This window comes from Anneissia japonica, unplaced genomic scaffold (genome assembly GCF_011630105.1).
Source record: "Anneissia japonica isolate Jap-2015-1 unplaced genomic scaffold, ASM1163010v1 scaffold1511_len2985839_cov193, whole genome shotgun sequence".
In the NCBI taxonomy this organism is placed as follows: domain Eukaryota; kingdom Metazoa; phylum Echinodermata; class Crinoidea; order Comatulida; family Comatulidae; genus Anneissia; species Anneissia japonica.
Window position 1 is genome coordinate 45,238 of NW_022685291.1, and position 21,760 is coordinate 66,997.

General features: G+C 33.6%; 1 protein-coding gene across 2 annotated transcripts in view; it reads left to right on the forward strand.

Annotated features, from left to right (window-relative positions):
- Positions 1 to 686: 686 nt before the first annotated feature.
- The window catches only part of LOC117109643 (band 4.1-like protein 4), a 47,313-nt gene continuing 26,239 nt past the window's right edge, over positions 687 to 21,760 (forward strand). For both annotated transcript variants that reach the window (XM_033252031.1, XM_033252037.1), the window contains exons 1-4: positions 687 to 1,162; positions 16,577 to 16,681; positions 19,003 to 19,045; positions 20,286 to 20,462. In XM_033252031.1, the coding sequence (XP_033107922.1) occupies positions 1,079 to 1,162; positions 16,577 to 16,681; positions 19,003 to 19,045; positions 20,286 to 20,462 (409 nt within the window). In that variant the 5' untranslated portion in view covers positions 687 to 1,078. The remainder of the gene's footprint in view (positions 1,163 to 16,576; positions 16,682 to 19,002; positions 19,046 to 20,285; positions 20,463 to 21,760) is intronic.

The following is a 21,760-nucleotide window of genomic DNA, read 5'->3' on the forward strand; positions in this document are numbered from 1 at the left end:
AAATGGGCTTATTCGACTGGTTCATTTCGTTGAGTACGAATTTTCGTTGGGTATTATTTTCATTCGACTGGTTCGTAAAATAGACTTCTTTGACAACGAAAATTAACGTATTCCAGAATGCGTTAATCAGCGTTAAGTTACGCACGTGACCAAAAAAATGGCTGATTGGTCAGTTTAGCAACAACATTTGCGTTAATATAATTTTGATAAAATTTCAGAAAATAAAAATTATAATATTTACCCACACATTGAAGTCAAAAAATAATTGTAGGCTAACAGAATTCCAAAAACTGGATGAAAACATTTTTTTTACGAAAAACCCATAGTGCCAAAATCTGAAGCAGCCTTGATTACGCAGCGCGTATCGCGGTAACTATGCAGCCATTTTGTTTTGTCGAGTATTTATTTACCAGTTTTCTATTCGACTGGTCGTCTTTGTTAAGTAGGATTTTACCACTGCGCAGGTGGGCGTGGTTTAACGAAGAACGATCAGTCGAATACGGTCTATAATAATAATAATAATAATAATAATAATAATAATAATAATAATAAATAAATAAATAAATAATAATTCTGGCATAATTTAACAAATCGCGTCCAAACGAATAGAAAATCGCGTCCTGATGACAGAAAATTGTTAAATGTCGCCCTCTTTAATTACCAATAGCGGGGCGTTCAAAGAAGGTGTGCGCTATTAATACTATACCTACCGCAACTGAACAGGAGCTTGCCTGAAAAGTGTATGATGGTGTATGGAAGTTACGAATTGATTTTCAAATGGAAGTTGAGCCTCTCAGTAGACCAAGAAAGTACTGCATAGAGAGAATTTAGATTACAGTTATGTTGTACGTATACATTTCAGTAAAGTGATTTTAAGACGCACACAGGAGCATGCTTCACTGAGCTCATTATTTACATAATCAATGACATCATTGCTGAAGCCAGTTAGTAAACATACACATTTTCCCGATAAGCTGTACGAATACCTCCGAATAATTATTGATGGGAATAACTAAAATTCGCAATGACATTCCATATATATTAACGCGAAACTGTGTTTCAACGAAAAAGAGAGAGAATGGATTGTTTCAGACGTAAACAGAGAGATTACTTTTGTTGTATCAAGTTATTGGATGAAACCGAAATCACTCAGGATATACAGGTAAAAAGCAATTGGCCAGGGTAATTACTGGCGGAGGTCGCCTGTGAGACGGCCTTCTTTCCCCTTGGATGAGCATTGTTAATTTACAGTATGAGTAGGTTAGGCCTAGCTAGGTGTTGTAAATAACTATCATGCCTAGAATAACTGTACCGGACACTTTTTTTATATATGGTTATAATTTAATAATTTTGTTATATTTTGACAAAATGTAATGATTTTTTTTTTTGTAACTAGGCCTAGGCTAGGGCCTAGTGTAGTAGTAGCCTAGTAGTAAGTAGGCCTTCTATTTAGTCTAATCCTTAATTAAGGGTGTAGGTCTAGGCTTAGCTAGGTTCTAGGTCTAGACTCCAAGAGAGTTTTGAGAGTCGTACAGTTTACATACAAATTCATTGTAAACATCTGCATCTCCTCAAAGTTTTTCTTAAATATAATTTTGAGGATCAGGGGCAGATCCAGGATTTGAAAGAGGGGGGTTCAACATGTTTGAAAAAAATAAATAAATAAAAGGGGGAATTTTGATTCCTAGATTGTCGGAAATGAGCTTTCCCGACTTCTGAGGTGTCTTTTAATGACCTTTAATTTCTCCAAAATTCAAGGTTTTCCCCCTCTGAAGGAAGGTGGTTTTTATCTCATTCTTAGGCCTATTCCTTGGAGAAAAAAAATCAAAGACACAGGCAATATATTATTAGGCCAGCTATATTCCAACAATATTTAGTAGTTGGACAGGTAGCTTTCATTCATAGATCGATGAACCGATAGACCTGAAAACAAACCTTCTTTCATTATTACGTCGAGCCAAAAGCAGTGTTTTTAATTTTATTTAATTGAAGGCTAGTTGGGCTAAGTCTTTGTCCGATCTGCCGACCTATGCCTAGGTAGGTTAGGATGCCTTTTGTAAGCCAAGACCCAGTAGTACTTTTTTTACGTTTCTTCCGAACCGACTGAACCCCATCCCCCCCCCCACGGATCCACCACTGGAGGGTCAACAATTTCTGCAATGCAATAGAAACTGGAAAGCTGGAGTCAAAATATATAGAATACTGTATAATAAGGCTAATGAAAGTCAATATTAACTTATGGAATTGAAAAAAAAAGAAATAAAGTGTGCTTTTTTTAAAAACTTTATTACAATACACTTTCACTAAATTTGATTCTCTGGATGTGTAAGTTGACCGTTCATTCATAAACCTCTAGTAAATCCTAAATTAGCGTTATGTAAAAATATTGTATGAAGCTTAAATTTCTAGTTTACTTAATTGGTCATTATGTGATGTCATCATGACCATATTTAGGCATGTCACATGTGTTTGTCACATACAATTGGCTGATACAGTTGTTTTAAAACAATTAAGTATACTGTAATGCACTTGTCAATTGTAGTCCCCCCTCCCCCGGGCCTAGCGGGGACTTAGCCGGGGATGTAATTTCCGAAACGCTTACATGCATGTGAAAGTCCTGGCCACCTCCCAGCAATGCGGGGCATCGATTTAACGTACATTCCCGCCTAAGTCCCCGGCACCTACCGCTGGGAAATATTTCACAGTGCCGGTTAAATGCCCGCTAATAAATGATTAGCATGATAAGGCCTACTTGAGGGTCTCTAACCTATGTCTGAATCGGAGAAGCACATGAGAGCCAGGCAGGAGCTATGCCAAATGAGCTTGCTTGATGGGAGCACTACGCATGTGTATCACTAGGCAGATTTCCATGAAAGTTGGGAAAAGTGCGAAAAAAAGGAGTGAATTGATAGATCATAAAAAAAGAAAATTGATTGATTGATTTAACTGATTGATTGAATTTATTCAGTATCAAAACAGAACAAGTAGTAGAAACAGATTTCCTTGCCTTGGCTCACTGGTACAAACTAAGTCAAATACATGGTTTACAAATTTTCAGGCAACTCGTCGTTGTGAGGTTAGAATTTTATTATGTAATTTATGCCGTGATCTATAAAAAATGAAACCATGATGGTAGGCCTAGAACCGGTAGGCGATTTTTTAATTACCAAAACACACATTAATTGCTGTGTGCCTAGGCCAATTTTGTAGGCTGGTAGGACCAGACCCGGTTTGACAGCACTCACACTCGAAACCCCTCGCTACTCTTTTGAGACCGGTTACATCGGGTAAATTTTAGGTACTGTACGTCCCGGCACTACGGGGACACAAGTATGTGTACATCCCCGGTGCAGTCCCTGCTAGTGCCCCGCTATGGCCCGGGTCCGGGAGGACCGGGACTACAATTGACAAGTGCATTAAACCGTGGAGTTCTTATTGAGAAGGAGATCACTCGAAAAATCTCTGCTTACACAGCGCTATGCAAATGAGCCTAGGGCAAATCTGCCACAGCGCGTGCAGAATGTTTGCACAATGCCTTTGAAGTCTAATGTGTTCCCGGCCACCAAATGCTCGGCAGACTTAGTTTATCAAAAAAACTGAACATGGCGAAATGGAGAGCACCTTCTTTTCTCAATGCGCACTACTTGCAGTCAATCACTATGTCTGCGCAATCATTTCCACCTTAACTAATAAGTCATTTTAGTGTGAACTATTCAAAAATTCAATCCAATTTCCAGTTTTACGCTGCCTTTAGCTTTATAGTTTAACCAATCGAACTTTAGACAAAATTATAATGCAAACAGAAGTAATTGTAACAGAACTGTTTTGCGGTCCGCAAAGTCCGAAAAAAATCCAATCAGGGGGGCATTGTTAATTTTAAAGATATTTAATGATGTAATATCAAACAGTTTATCTGTTGAAGCATATTAAAGCCTGTTGTTGCCATATTGTTGCTTAATGAAAAAAACAGGCAAAATTTCCAGGTGAACATTCCATGCTATGATTTGGTTTTCTTTGCCATGCTATAATTTTGATAATTATTTTGAATTGTTACCTTGGACATTAATTGCAATGAAAAAAAATGAGCATGAAATGCCTGATGATGCTTATAATAATTTCAATGTCTTATAAGCCTACATGATCAAATGACGAGTTGGTAAATTTTGGTGTAAAAATCATGTTTCAGTATATTTAATATTGTGCGGAATGTTAGTTCATTCACAGAGCGGTTCATGACTTCAGTTTGCACTTGTACAGGCTGTACATAGTCTAATGATATCAAAGGTGTCATTTTTAGACAGTTATCCACATTTCTGTATTTTTTTGTGGTTTGTTCCTTTTGGTTCACCACAAAAATCCTTGTCTTATATTGTCAGACATTTCTGAATACAGTACACTAATCACGCTACAAACCTTTTAATATACAATCAGATATTGTACCGTTGACAAAACATTGGTCACAGTTGAAGGGAAATGATCTAGCCATAAGGTCAAAAGTTGAGATTGCAATGAATTAAAAATGAAGATGTACCAATGATAGAGCACGGTTTATCTATCTGTTACAAAAAATATTGCAGCTTTGCATTGGATTTTTTTCCCCTGTTTTTTTTTTTTCTTTTGTTACTCTACTCTCCTTACCTGCCTCGTTCCAATGCCAAAGTTTTGGGTTGTAATCTCTCACAAATATCGATTCCATACTCAAGGGCCTATGAAAGATAAAAATTAAATTAAAACTTCAATATATCAAACATGCAATAACATTGAATAACTTTACTGTAGATAAATCAAATGCTAGGAATTTTTGGCAGACTACGTCAATGTTTAAACTTTGAACAAATTTAGGAAAACTAGTGAATGTGCATGCATAATTTATTTGATTTTTATGATCTAATAATATCCTCCTAAAAATCATGGAAATATCGTACTTCTTAGATTCAGGTAGAAAGTTGCACTAAGCTATCAATCAAGATGCATGTTGGGTATTAAGTTTGAGTTAACATTCACGTCATCTGCAGAAAAGTCTTTGTAATTGAGAACAGATTGTTGTGTTATGCAGTCTAATAATGGTCAGTTTATGTGTACATACGGTGTACCGTAGTCCCTAGGTACACAGTTTGTATGAACAGTTAATACAAATGTTTTGCCATTGACTGACCGCTACAATTATAGGCCTAGTCGTAGTTTTTATGTGGGCACAATATCAGTTTTTGTGCTCACTGGATTTATATAGCACAGAAAATTTTACATTTGGAAATGTTTATTGGTCATTTGACATACCACTGGTCATTGGCAATCTTAGTTTGTATGTGGACAGCCATTATGGTCAGTCACTGGTCACTGCATATAAGTAGAGTCACTGGACATAGCGTATACTTTCGTACTACAGACCATGGCCAGTACCATATTCAGCAAATTGTGCCTTTGTTGATAAAACACTTGATGTTTGATCTAAGCCTCTATAGCTCTCTGTTATGCATCCATTTATAACACATACAGTAGTACATTGCACTCTCATTGTTTTCAATCTGATTTAAATATTGTAGTAAAACAAGTATTTGTTTGTAAGTAATATAGAAAGACAGTTTATTTGAAAATCCATATTATTAAGTAAAAAAGTCATTCCATGCAAATGTACCTGGGAAAGCTAAAGTACAGTAGTAGTCACTGATTAAACAGACCATTAACGTATGATTATTACCGCATTCACATGTCTTAGGTCGCGAGCAAGCGAACAATAGGCTCGCGAGCTGGGCCTTCATGCGAAGAGTGATTTTTGTCGTGGGTGACCCACGACAAGCCGCTCTTGATGCAGCTCGCTCTCGATGTGAACAGCCTCTTGCAAGGGGGTCGTCAGTGACCTGTGACCTCTTTTATGGGAAAGCCAATCAGATACAAGCATTTCTCTGGGGTCAAAGTAGTTAGCTTGTTTGCGCCAATATTCACAGATAAGAACGCTATTTTCACAATCTTTGCGGGTTTGGCTGTTGTATATTAGGCCCCATAAAAAATATTATTAGTTTATCACCCTATCTGGGCAGGAAAAGTGATGAGGGAGGGAGGTTTTTTTTTTAAATTTTTTATTTTGCTAAAGCCAAATATCACCCTTTGGTTATTTGCTGGTGCATTGATATTCAAAGTAAAACATGATTTAGATAATGCAAACAATATCTACTAACTATTTAATAAAATAAATGAAAAAAATAAATAAAAGAAATTTAAAAAAAAAAAAATTTAAAAAAAAAAAATTTAAAAAAATTTTTTTTTTTTCCAGTACCATAAATGACATGCGCTTGAGGGTGATAAACTAATAATTTTTTTTATTGGGCCTTATTTGCCTTATTTTTCATTTAAATATCCTATTATAATATAATATTTAAAAAATTAGTGACTTAATAGAGATTTCTACAGAACCTGAGATTAGAATGTTAGTGGAAAACAAGAAATCAAAGAACAAGACAAAAATATCACCCGGTTGTGCCAGGCCACTTGCCGAAGACGGCACGGCAAATCCAAACAAAGTTGCAGGACCTAAGAAAACGGTACAAATAGTTTTAATTAGAGGAAATGAGTAAATTGGAATCTTGGGCCCCAAACCGGCTGGTTTACCACAGAATTAGGAACATCAGCAATCGCCCAAAAATGTCAGGTGGGAACCATTGGAGAATCGTTGATGCCACCTTCACCCAAGCCTAGGATCAGAAATCGTAGGCCTAGCATACTACAACCAATTGGGGATGTGACGTAAATTTATTCGGTCGCCTCGAAAGCGGCAGTGAACACAGTTTGGCCATTTTTTTTATCTAACACAATCTCGCACACGATCCAGCGCCTCAACCGCTCGCGATCGATGGAGACATGTGAACGTGACTTATACGACATGCGCTTGAGGGTGATAAACTAATAATTTTTTTTATTGGGCCTTATTTGCCTTATTTTTCATTTAAATATCCTATTATAATATAATATTTAAAAAATTAGTGACTTAATAGAGATTTCTGCAGAACCTGAGATTAGAATGTTAGTGGAAAACAAGAAATCAAAGAACAAGACAAAAATATCACCCGAAAGTCGGAGCTAGTTTTTCGGTTGTGCCAGGCCACTTGCCGAAGACGGCACGGCAAATCCAAACAAAGTTGCAGGACCTAAGAAAACGGTACAAATAGTTTTAATTAGAGGAAATGAGTAAATTGGAATCTTGGGCCCCAAACCGGCTGGTTTACCACAGAATTAGGAACATCAGCAATCGCCCAAAAATGTCAGGTGGGAACCATTGGAGAATCGTTGATGCCACCTTCACCCAAGCCTAGGATCAGAAATCGTAGGCCTAGCATACTACAACCAATTGGGGATGTGACGTAAATTTATTCGGTCGCCTCGAAAGCGGCAGTGAACACAGTTTGGCCATTTTTTTTATCTAACACAATCTCGCACACGATTCAGCGCCTCAACCGCTCGCGATCGATGGAGACATGTGAACGTGACTTATACTGTACCTCCAAAAGAACAGATCCTGGGGGAAATGCCATAGCCAGGATTTTCAAGCAGTGCGGGACAGTTTCAAGGTGGACCCACTTTACGTGTTAATTCAAATAATGTTGACCCATTTTCTTAATAGTTGACCCATTTTACGCAAAAATATGAAAAATTTGGACCTATTTTAAAAAATAGTTTAGGCTAAATAAGAGAAATATGGACCCATTTTTCAAAAAGTGGACTCATTTATGCATTAAACTAAAATGTGGACACATTCGTTTTGGACCCATTTGAAAAATTGTGTGGGACTGTCCCAATAGCTGGCTAGCTGGTTAAAAGTGTGAGTGTACAAATTTTAACCCATGTTCCACAGTACCTACCCATGTCCTTGATATATTACATGGTGATTTATGATCCAACTGAAGCCACCAATCCCTTTTTTAAGGTCAGCTTAGGACAGATTATTCAAGACAAAGCTAGACATATAAACTTATATTCAATTCAATTAAGGCAAACCTTTTTAACTTATTCAGTACAATAATAAAAATATTAATTTATATTAATTTACAAATGGAAGTGTTTAAACTGAATTAATCATGGAATCCTACAAATTTTTTACTCTTTCTGTCTATAATTTTTGTTGTAGAAATACCATTGTGTGATACTGTAGTTAATTGTATTGAAGACATTCAAATTACAATGACATCACTGCTATACTAGCCAACTAATATCATTATGTTATTCTCAAACCATTTACTAAAAGATCTCTTCAAAATATCAAGATATGAAGCACTTGTTTAATTTTTCTTAAGCCCAGTATTCCTAATTATTCAGAAAACCAACCAATAAGATGTTGCAATCTGAAACTCCTCAGATGCCCTGCAATCCTATCTGTGCTTGACTAACAATAATGACTAACAATAATTAGATTATTTTCTGACAGGTATGAAAACATTCTGTAATGACATACCTGTGCAGTACAGAATGTATAGTTCTTTAACTAAATGTCACATGCATTTTGATATTGTGATCGTACAGTGCATGGAAGCCATTTTCTAATATTATATTAATTTTTGTCTATTAAATTAATATTTGATTTGTAGGAACTCCTAAGTTAATTGTTATTAATGATCCATATACCCTAACTACTGCCAAGTACAGTTTACCCCTACTCTTCTTCTAGATACTGCTGTGAATGCTAAGTAGACACTTGTCCCAATCAGTTGTGTTTAACCTTCATAAATTCATTTAAGGACACACCTGTATGAATACTGTAGATATTAACTGTTGATAAGAGTAGCTATCAATCAGATCTAACAGATACGAATATGGATAGAGATAGAAAGATAGTCAAAAAGATGTATTACATTGTACCAGTACATAAGTGTGGGAAAATGGATGAGAGCTATATATGATCGACTATTCATTTTACAGAAAGCCATACTGTACACAAACTTGCAATTGTTAAACCATGGAGGAATCCTCCATGGTTAAAAAAAATCAGTTATCACACACACACACACACACACACACCCCCACTCCCACCCACACACCTGTAAATACAGGTAGGCCTCTACTATATCACACAAAATGTACAATATATTATTCAAACACAAACATTCTATGATCTACCACATTGTAAATCTGTATTACTACTATACACAATTACAATGTACTATACTATATCACATTGTAATTCTGCATAGTACAGTAGACCCAGTGGCCTACCCAAACATTATTGTATAATGTAGTACTTTACATTACTAAAATGATTAGATTTAGTGTAATGTTGTTTTTGTGGTTTAGTGTGTTGCTTTGTGTAATGGAATGATTGATTGGTTGATTAATGTTGTTTCTTTCATAATAGACTAATGATTAAGATAAGATAAGACATTACTAAAGTGATATAAGATTTTGTGTATGTTTCTTTAATATACAGTAGACTAATGATTAAGATAGGAAGATAAGATTTTTGTTTTGAGTATTGAATATTATATACTGTACTGTACAATTATGAAAGACTATCTAATTTTGTCGTTGGGCCTGTAGTAGTGAAGTGCAAATTAAACTCTGAAAACAAAATGATTATAAAAGCATCAGTGTTTGATTGGTTATCATCTTGGCATAACAAAATATTATTGATATACTGTACTGTCTTCTTGCATCAATTAACCCCAAAAACTCTAATTAACATTCAGCATACCATTACCAATCCCCATGGACACATATGTAATGTATTGTTCACACAATAAAAGATTAGAGTAACAGGTCATTAGGGTAAAAATAGGAGCTTAATTCACTAAGGTCTAGTCTTTCTGTTTTCAAATCAGGTGCATTATCAAATACGTAATTCAGTGATTGTGTTTTTAGGGGATTTTGCTATTATAACTTTTCCTACTCACTGCCTTTTCACATGGCTTAAGCCTAATTCTTTAGACAACTTGTATAGCTATTGTATTTTTGTGGAATGGTAATCAATGGTTCTATATTCAAGGAGCTGTGTGTAATTAGGTTTTATTTAAGACAATCGATATTACTGTAGTTTTTGTACTGCTGCTAGTGCTATTCGAAAGCCTAATCCTTTTACTGCAATGTGCCGAGGATACTGTACATGAATTGGATGGAAATACATTAAATTATCATAAAAATAATATTTTGCCATTAGTTTTACTTTTAATATATACTTCCATCTGACATTCCGGTTTTACAAAGTTCCAAGCAATGTTGTACTTTACTTTTTACGTGTCTTCATTTTCAACTTCATTGTTACAGTATTACTATATAAATATGCCATCATTTTCATCATCTTGGACAATTAATTATCAATAACATTATAATCATTCATTATCATTATCATCACCATCGTGGTCATCATCATCACTGTCGTCACCATGGCATTGTAATTATTCATAAGCTGAATGTATGGCTGTTTGATTTAGATTTGATTTAATTCTTTAAAACCCAGCACTGCTTGGATTACTAATGATATTATTTTCCCTTCAGCCAAATCCATTTCACTCTCAGGAAACTGTAGCATGGAGTTATTGCACACATCTATTGCTATTAAGCTTATATTGTATTGAATTTCATTTCAGTACTAATGATGTAGTGAGTAATGAGCAGAGGACTTGAAAAGCAAATTCTCTTATATCACATCCTTCACAAATTACTGTGTGAATACTTTTCATCACTTTTTTTTTCAATCCATTTAAAAAGAATTACAGAAAGGCATGAGTTTTTTACACCTTGTTTTGTGAACCTGATGCCTGGCAATACTGATTAATTCAAATCAAAATTTTATTTTTGGCTTGTTAGCGCACCTACCAAAATGAAAAATTGGAAATTTGCTTGCCTAACAATCCACAGGTTCTTGGCTCGACTTATGATTATTTATCCAGAAATTTGACTTGCTTATAGATAAGAATGTTCAAGTTTTCATAAAGAAATGTATCCGGATTAAAGAAAGTACTGTAGAATGAAAAAATGTAAGTAGAACTTGCACATTGCAACAAAGCTGTAGTACAGTAATAGACTATCAAATAACACTGTCAGATTATAATCTTTACACTCTTTTCAAATTTCACTTAACTAATTTCTTACTATTTTGTATTCTTTAGACCCGTTCACACCATGCTGTGTAAGTTTAAACAATCATCCCTTGATGAAAAGAAAGCATGCATGAAAAAAATTTCCAACAATAACAATAACAAAAGAAAAAAAAAATTGTATTGTAATATTATTGAACAGTTCTAACAAAGTTTATTTTACCAAATTCCATTAAACCTGTATACAAAGAGAACAAGGATAGGTCACACCTATTTAGTATCTAATTCAGGTAGATGTTTACAGAAATTACTTTGCTTGGACAAAGCCGTTCTTAGATGTTATCGTCTGACTGGAGGTTCATTAAGACGGCTATGTGGTCTCACGAAGCATGAGTGAGAGGGAATTGACGATCCACAAAGTAAATCCTAGACACAAAGCCAGCTCTTTGTTCTAATCTGTCTGAGGTGGTTCAGGTAAATTTAGCCCAAAGGCTTAACTTGTCAAATGAAAACATGTCCTGCTGTTATTTATGACCAGCAAGTCTGATCAAATACCATTATTAATATTTCAAAGTTGTCACATACAACTTGAATGATTGAAAAGTTAGATTTTGTTGTCATCTTTTTAGTTTAACTTAAATGCAAATTCAACATATTGCCACCAATGTTTTGAACTTTTTGTAGATTTCAGAAAGATATATTGCAATATTATATTGTAAATTTTTGTTTGATTTGATGAAATTAATCCATTGGTCATACTGTATTTAGGTAGCAAGAAATAGGAAAATAAAAAAAAATCATCATAGTTGTCATCATCATCACCATCATAATCTTCATCTTCACTTTCTTTATCATTGATAACCATTGTCAACATTTTTGTCACCATCATCTTTACTACTCCGTCATCGTCCTCTCATCTTCGTCATTTTTCATGATTGTTCATTTTTCATCGTTCACAGAGAATCTTAAAATATCAGCGTGCTGACCACATTCCTGAGTTAAAAGACTGAAAAAACTATGTGATGCACTGCTCTAAATTTTTATTAATTAAAAAAAAGTAATTTTTCATTTTGTACAGTTAAGCCAGTTTATGCATGTTGCATGCATGCATGCATGTTTAGAAAAAAATATATTTTTGAATCCAGTCTGCCCACAGGTGAAATTTTATTTCTAATTTCTTATATGAAGATTAATGTGGAAGACTTAAGCTAATTCCCCTGACCATCTTGAAAGTGGTGCTAAAGATAATCAGGTAAACCCTTGTAGTAGTGATCTGTCTTGTGTAGCACCGTGATTAGTTGTTAGTTATGACACCAAATCCATACCACAATAGGATGATATCGATGACTCACGTATTAGATAAGGAATTTGAATTGCCGGTTGATGTATCGCTGGCTTTTTCTAGTCTCACAGCAACGACATGACAGCCTTAAAGTGGCTTTTTATTATGCATTATGGTAATAATGATAATGGTAACAATAATAAATAATAATAAAAGCAATATAATTAAAAAAAACTGAGTTTTACCTATGGAAACATGGCGGCAGTGAAAAATTAAAGTATAGGGAAAAATTTTAAAACAGAAAAAAGGCAAATATATACTGTAGCATTAACTCGGTAATACTGGTCTCATGTATAATTTATACCCATATTACTAAATGATGCTATGCCAATGCTTTGCAGCTAGTTAAAAAATTGGAAACTGAGGATATTTTCATTTTCAACAAGCATGGAAAATTTAATTTGGTTCCAAAATTATGGGCTCGTGCCCCACTCATGGAATCTTTTATACTGCCGTCACAATATCACAACAAACATACATACATTATTTTTATGTTATCGTCTATGTGTATCTTCCCCGAACTATCAGCCATTAAGTCTGTAGTCTACAACGTATAACAATGAGGTAATAAACGATGGAACGTCACCCTGGTTTTGACGAGTATAATCGTTCCTAGTGCCCTCAGCAACACCCTGTGGGGACGAGTATACTCGTCACTGCTAGCAAAGATATTCAGATTAATAATAGGAAGTAGCCGTAAAATATGATATTACTACATGTGAACTGAGGATGACATTTTTAAAAAGCATTGGCAGTTGACTATTGCCTGAATGCTTTATAAACACCTGCGTCTGCAACTTTAATTTACATTCTATAAAATGGTGTATATACCAGAGAAGAGCAAAGTATCACATTGTTATGTTATTATTGGATTGATCTAGTTGGAAGGGTATACCAACATAAACACATACTGTAGCACATATAAAACTGTTGCTCAAATGCTTTGATTTATGTGAAGGTGGTGTTTATTTTGCATTCCACATTGATGTTAATGTACTGATGATTCACTTGGTGAAACTATTTTAGGCCAACAATATTTAAAGGGACCGATCATTATGTTAGATTAGTTTGTAGCATCATTGTCATTAACAATAGCACCAACATTCTTTTTTACTCATAATTAATTTTAGAAGCAATTTTTTTTATTAGAGTAATTAATATTTTATTTTATTACTAATTACATTAGATTTTAAGATATTCCCAATGATTTGCAGACATACTGTAATATACAATTTGCTTGATTTTTCACCATTACCAGGGCTGGAAAAAGTGCACAACCGCGGTCGGAGGCAACTTTACTCTCACGGAGGCATTTTAGGGGGAAACATCCAAAAAAATAAACTGATGGGTTATATCATGTACATATAACATTTGGGCAAGCATTTTATCAAGTCAGCTTTCATGGTTGGAGGCACAAACTTCGTTTTTCCAGGCCTGTTACAATTATCGTCATCATTGTTCATTATCATCATTATCCCTATCACTGTCGCTTCTAATGATTTGGTGTAATTTAAGGGAATAAGAATACCATAACTTAACAGAAAGCAACTTGTTTTATTTACCTTTGAAGATGTCCCTATTCATGTACCTAAATATATTGGTTTTAGTATATAATCAATCACATAGCAGGCAACATATAATACACACAAGCCTCAAATGTTTTCCTAAAAGTGCTCCTCACTACTGTAAATCATCATGCCAATATCCTTAATGTTGGCCTACAGTAGGAATAATGATTGACACAATGTCTCATCACCTGTATTTCCTACAAATTAATTGTGTATTGAATTCTGTAAAGTAGCAAATGAAATAGGTAAGTAGGTAAAGTAGCAGTATCCCCAAAAAAAACAAAACAATAATAGGCCTACAATATAGCAAATTACTTCAAAGTGTCCCACTTTTTTATTCAACGGTTGAACCTGTGATGAATGTTGTTAGGTTTAAAAAGTACACAACTGTGCGACCGGAGGTCGGAGACATAGTACATCATCTCTCAGTAAGCATTTATAGAGAAAAAAATTTGTTTTTCCTTACTGTTTTTCTGCTCTATCCAGACTACTTTTGGGCTATGTGTGTAGTAGTGGAGACATTGCGCTTTTAATGCAATAATTAGTATTGAATCCTAGAAGCATTACTTACGAATTATATATACTATCGTATATTGAAACATGTTGTTGAGACTACTGTAAGAATCACTTAGATTGAATGTATGAAATGAATAATGAAAGTAACAAATGAAAATGGATGCAATTTGAGAAGAGGTTTGAATTTCAATGCAGTTGATGTCATGTGATGCAACATGCACATTAATGAATACAGAATTAGGAAAATCAATGATGAATGGATATTCAGTAAATCACAGTAATAAGAGGATTGAATTATAGGATAAAAAGATCAATCTTTCTTGCTGTCAAGAACCAACAATCTGGATTGTACTCCAGATGTATAAAAAACCATACATGTGGAATCAGATCATCATCATCATCATCAACATCATCGTCATCACCATCATTGTCATCACCAACATCATCATCATCATTGGTCTCTTGAACACTGTTCATCATCATGATTACCTTCGTGATGAAGTCATCGTCGTCCTCTATTCATCATCATTATCATCAGCAACATCATCATCATTATCAAGTAATCACCATCATTATCATAATCAAATCATCATCATTATTATTATCATCATCATCTTCATCAGCTGAGGAAATGGAGTATTTTATTTTGCTCAGTGTGTTAATCAAATCAAAGCTCTGGGCTACAGTATTTATGCTTTTGATTTTCACTTGGGTATGTCACATGGAATTTTGGCATGAAAATGGGATGCTTTGGATATTTAATTATCCAGATTCATTTAAATTTGCCTTTATTCTAATAAAAATAAATCAATCATTCCTATGAACTTTATAGTTTCCTATTCTATTTAACATGTACAGTAGGCCTAATTCTTAGGATTTGAATTAGAAACTATGGTGTTTCTGTTGTTGAGAAATTATGCTAATTAAACTTAACAAGAGGACTCTGAATAAATTCTCCTTGATGTCACAGTGATGTAAATAAATTACTGTACTATCCATTTGACATTCTGCGACTGACTAAGTTTACTGTCAAATCCTCTGATATTTAACTTCAGGTGACATACAGATTAGCTCTCATCCCCTCAGACTCAATATACTTAACACGGTATATTTTTCAGTGAACCTTTTGCAGATCGTTAACGGGTTGATTTACCATCGCAAGTTGTTATCTTGTAACTCCCTATAATCAGACGTTATCATAATCATATAAAAAATGTTTGCAAAAATGTACATTGCCAATGATAAACATACAACAGTCTGACTAATAATAATCCCTCCAAACATGAAATGTTATGTAATGTGGATAGGAAATGTAAGAATTTAATTATACAGAAATGTTATAATATACTGAGACATTACAAATTATAGTATATAGTAATAATGGTCAATATTACTATATAAAATGTAAGATTATTTTGGTTATTTTCTGTTTTCAAACAATGTTTGGAGATTCTTGTTGACAGTGGTTTATTTCCATTTTTGGGGAAACAGACTAACTTTCTTTTGTGTAGGCCTGTCTATTTATAAATTTTATATATAAGCTTTCGGATCTATATGCCCATTTTAGAACTGGTAAAATAAAATGATAGAAAGCCTTGAACTAAAATGGTTGCTTGCAACAAACAGCACAATGTACAGTCTTACAATAAATACGATTAAGTAAAAGAACCCCAGCATATATTATTTTCTTTTTATCAGAATTGAGTGTTATGGTTTATAAAGGAAACAATATGGCTGCTCCTGCTAATAAAGTATTATACGTTGCATCTCTAGAGAGTAGAGTGGTATGTTTGTGGTACTGGTAATTGTTTACTCAGAAACCATAGACCTCTGTAATTATATGCTAATATTTACTAGCTAGTTGCTATAGAAATATGTTGAAGCATTACCAATGAGGTTTAACAGTTTTTTTTTTTTTTTAAGAAATTGTTTAATTTTCCTTTATAGGTTAATAATAATGATAATATAAAAAATAAAACAGCAGTTAATGCACCATCTATCTAGCGTGCTTCTCCGAAGCTCAGAAAAATTATGTATTTATTTTATATTTTGATTGGTTGGAAAAGTAAAACTGATTACTAATGTTAGACATTGATGACTGATCATTTCTGCCTTTTATTTGTTTCATTCAGAGGGAAACAAGAGGATCCGTTTTACTAGATCTAGTTTACAAACATCTTAACCTTCTCGAAGTCGACTATTTTGGACTTCGCTACCAAGACTCCAATAATCAGACAGTAAGTAATAATTTTGCTTATTATTCTACCTTCAAGGAGCTTCCATTATTCAATAATAAATATATAACCAATTTAGGTTAATGTTTTTGATTAAGTACCACTTGATGCCTTCCTCATCTGCAAGTAACACTATCTCACCTAGTAATTTCATCACTATCGATAATTTGATAACATTGCAGTGTACATTGCTTGTTGCATGCAATGCATTTAGCCTTCTGTGTACGTTCACCATTATGTGAATGCTATGGGAATTATTTCAGAATCCCCAAGAGAATATTTTTTAGCCTATAGCAATAACTTGGGGTTGCTGGAAATGTTAATAACGGAGATGTATATTAGTTGGTATTGATCAGTAGTATGGCATATCTGGGTCAAGTGTGCTGGATGTTGACAGATGATGATGAGTGCATTTGATGAAGGATGAGTCAGCGTGGATTTTACACGTAGATATATGTGGATGTGTAGATTCCTAAGGGCAGTGCTGCTACGGCGTAATTATTATTATTGTTCAGAGTGCTCATTACTGCTGAAAATGACAGTAGAATTCAATAGTAAGAGAATGTTGCTGGCTGGTAGTTTGTATAGCATGGATGTTGAAATAGAAAACATTAATCAAAGACTAACATTTTTGAAAAGGTTGCTTGTTAGTAGTTTGATGTAGAATACAGTAGAAGAAAAAAATATAATGATAGTTATTATTAAAGTTACTTGATTAGGAATCAAACATTGTACATAGTAATGTCAGAATTATTGTAGTAAATTAGAAACAGCAAACTACTATAGTGCCTTAGAATTAAAAGTCAGAAGTAATAAATTTAAAGTCAATAGTTTTCAATTGTTAGGACTAATATTTAGGAAGTAGATGACAACAGTTATAATTAAAAAATCTATATCAGGAACTCTTGACTTTTTGCAACATAGTACACAATCAAGATTTCTTCAGTCAGAGCTATTTTTGTAAAAATCTTTCACCATAGCCACATTTAATTTTCTTCCAGTTTGTTTTTACTCGAGTAGTTTATTAGTTGTTCTTTTGGACTGTTGACTTTTCTGAGTGATCCTACACAGAGCTTCATGTGCTGGTTGTACCTCAGAGTTTATACAAAGGAAGATTATACCTTTTTAAAAAATTAGAAAACCAAGATCGGAAGTCAATAATTATTCAGTAGAAGGAATGTAAAATTCATTAGAAGTCAATATGTAGGTAGAAGTCAATATTTATGAATCAGAGGTCATTATAAATAAAGGAAAATTTTTAATGTACATGTATAAGTCAGAATTTAGGAATTAGAAGTCAATAGTGAATAAGAAGTCAACAGTTATGAATGAGAAGTAGTTTGTTTTGAACTATGTTTTAGAGGTCAAAAATTACAGTTTGATGAGCACTGATACTGTTTCTAAAATTATTCTCATGCAGTACACTAGTACAAATATAATTAGATACGGTAATGTTAGATGTTTTTTAACAAAATTAGTATAACATGTACACTGTAATCAATGACAGTCTACTGCAGTATCAATAGTCATGAAGCAGAGTCGGTTGATTACTTGGAAGGAGGTCAACCTAAGAAGGTACATGGTAGCCTCAGGGCAAGGCAATGTAAATTAAATAGGACATCATATAATGTATGATGTTCTGCATGTAATGTTCAAGAATTTGAGTGAGCATCTTGTTTTAATATCTCATGCCAGAAATATTTTCATATTTTAGCTGTCAATATTTTTTTTTTAATGTTTTCTGTGTTTTTATTAAATGTAAAATATTTCTAATTTATTAATCTGTGTACAGTACTATACTTTAAATTTTATTGATTTGCATTTTTCATAAAGTCCTTAATTAGTTTTATTTGGACTATTAATACTACAGTATCTACTATATTTTTTATGACATAACATTTGATGTACTGTAAATCAGTGACTTTACTATTAAGAAATGTATCATATTTTTATTTCATGATATTAAAATTCCAGCATTGACTTGATAATGCTGGAATATTAAAATTCCAGCATTGACTTGATAATGCTGGAATATTAAAATTCCAGCATTGACTTGATAATGCTGGAATTTTAATATCATATTTTTACTTCATGATATTAAAATTCCAGCATTATCAAGTCAATGAAACAGTATAATGATGTGCAGTTCTATGTGTTGTATTTTGTGATTTTCAGTTTTAGTTTAGTGATAGATTAATTTCCTGGTTTATTTTTTAAAACCTGTTTACAGCACTTTCAACTATGTTTATACTGTAGATATTCAATTTCTTTGTTTCTTTTCTTTTTTTCTTTCCTAAATATTATCATCTGTTTATTTTGTGTAGCACTGGCTTGAACCTATCAAGGCCATTACAAGACAAATTACAAGTAAGTATATAAAAAAGTAATTGAACACGAACATCATCTTAATAATAACAAAAATATTTTATTGTGATAACACTAACCCTATCATAGTGATATTGCAACACTGTCAGAGTCAAAATAGTCAAACTAAACACCATAGTTTTTTTTATTTATTTATTTGAACATACGCCTTTGAATTGGTGGCACTCAATATCAATTGGTGCGTTCATATAAACAAAAAGAGGGTAAAATTTAACAAACAAAATAAATAACAATCGACTGTATAAATAATAATATTACAAAATTAAAGAAAGGTAACAATACTATAACAATAAACAAACCATATATGCAAATTATATGCATTAAACAGCAACGTTGATTGAGTCTAATACCAGGCTGTTATAATCTAAAACCATGTGAACTGTGTGAGATGAACAACTACCGACACTGCTCAAAATAATTTTTTTCCCCCTTTGCTTCATGTGGAAAACTCGTCTGATTGAATTTTCTACACATGAAATTTACTAAGCTGGGTAGGCATAATGTCGTACACGAACGCTAATTGGTTGGCTCGCCCAGTTCAGTGCACGTGTGGTTTTTGTTTTCATACACGAACGCTAATTGGTTGGCTCGCCCAGTGCAGTGCACATGGTTTTAGTTTGTCTCAACAGGCCCAGACAACACAGCAGTTGTGTTGTTTAGAATAGACATGGAGAATTCCCAAGTTATACTTTTGTCGTATAGCTAATCTGACAATATTTTCATGTTCTTTAGTTAAATAAAAGATATAAAGTAATAAATTAATACACTAGACACATGGTTTTATTTGAACACTTTATTATTACATGGTCAAGTGATGAATAAAAACACTAAACACATGGTTTATTCGTAGGCCCAGGCCTACAGTACAGTTGTAGGTCTAGCCTATACCTAGGTAACATCGTTCATCCATTGCATATGTTTATTCAGTGTTACGTACATATTAGGTCAAAGGTCACCACAAATTTAACCCAAGCTCAATTTTACGAATCCCCGATTTACGTACGCCATCCTGTCCCGTACTGTATGTAAAATCAAGGTTCTACTGTGGTGACAACACAAAATACAGATGACAAATTCCTTTTTGTAAAATCTAGTAAGAAATGGAATACTTACTCAGGACATTAAAAAAATTAAAACAAACAAAAATATGTTATGGATCAGGTTGTGTCAATTTTTCATTTATCCATCTTAATAACACTTTATTTTCTTTATTTTTGCACAGATGGCCCACCATACACTCTTTACTTTGGCGTTAAATTCTATCTGGAGGACCCATGTCAGCTTAAGGAAGAGATCACACGCTATCAGTTTTTCCTTCAGCTCAAACAGGACATGTTGCGCGGCAGACTACCATGTAATTTTAGTGTTGCCGCTGAGTTATGCGCTTACATAGTGCAATGTAAGTTTCAGTAACGTTGTGTTATTTTCTTCATTTTTAAAAAAAATTTCACTTTTAATATTCGTAGTGATTTTGTTTTACTTTATGATTTCAACATCTGTCATTATGTCAAAGAGGAAAAGCTTTATGTTCTGTGTATAGTAAATCTATTTTTGTTTTTGTTCTTTATTTGTACGCTTCAAATGTTCCCTCAATTTTCATCTTGTTTAGCACAATTTAAAATTTATGTATAGAACCACACAAGGTTGTACCTTATGGTGCTTTTGAAATTCTCCTAATGAATAAACTGAATATTTGTTGGTAATTATGGGCAGTGAAATAGGATGATGAGATTGTAAATTATTCATTAGTATCAAAATATGATATTGCCCTAGATTGTATGTAATCTGATGTTCCAGTTACAAATTTGATTTTTGTTTAATGAAGTATAAAAAAGATCATTTTGTAAAGTAGAAAGCAAAGTAAAAAAATATTTTAAAACAATAAGGTTTTTATATGCCTACAAGGTCTTTATCAGCCTTCACATTTCAAGTGGGATGAAGACTCAGAAATAATACAAATATGATTCATAAACCTCATATTCACTGTTGTAGGTCAAATAACTTCAAAAAGCAATTCTACATTTTAATAAATTCATCAATAATTCAGATGCGGATTTCCACATATAAATGCCAATTTCTTTATACACTCTGACTTGCAAAATTAATGAGGATTGATTCACAAAATCGTATTCTTCAACTGATTACATGTGAAGAGTAATAGTGAGTTTGATTGCAGAGGTTGCATTATCCAATTAAATTTAGAGGCTCATTCATGAATGTTGCCTTAGATGGAAACATAATTTAATCTTATTTCATGAGTCATTAAAAGAGTAATAAAAAGAATAACTGGAGAATGGTTGAGAATTTCGTATCAAAATGTGATGTTACATAAGAAGCAACTGTAGCAGCATTCAGTCTATTGCAACATAGCAGTGTTATGTCAGTAGTAACTTAATTGTGGTGCATTAGTAGCAACGTCACCAGTGTTACATTAGCAGCAACATTGCAGGGTTTCATCCTGCAGCAGCTGGTAGCATTCCATCAGCAGCAACTTAACAATGTCATGTTTGGAGTAAACAGAGATAAGTAGCAACATGGCAGACTTATCATCAGCACTTGCCACAAAGTACACAGGCCCGTAGCCAGGGGGGGTTTTTATGGTTCGGGCGAACCCCCCTTTTCTAGCGAACCCCCTTGTTTTCTAGCGAACCCCCTCGAATTTTTGAATGAGTCCCACCCGTTTTTAAATTGTAGCCT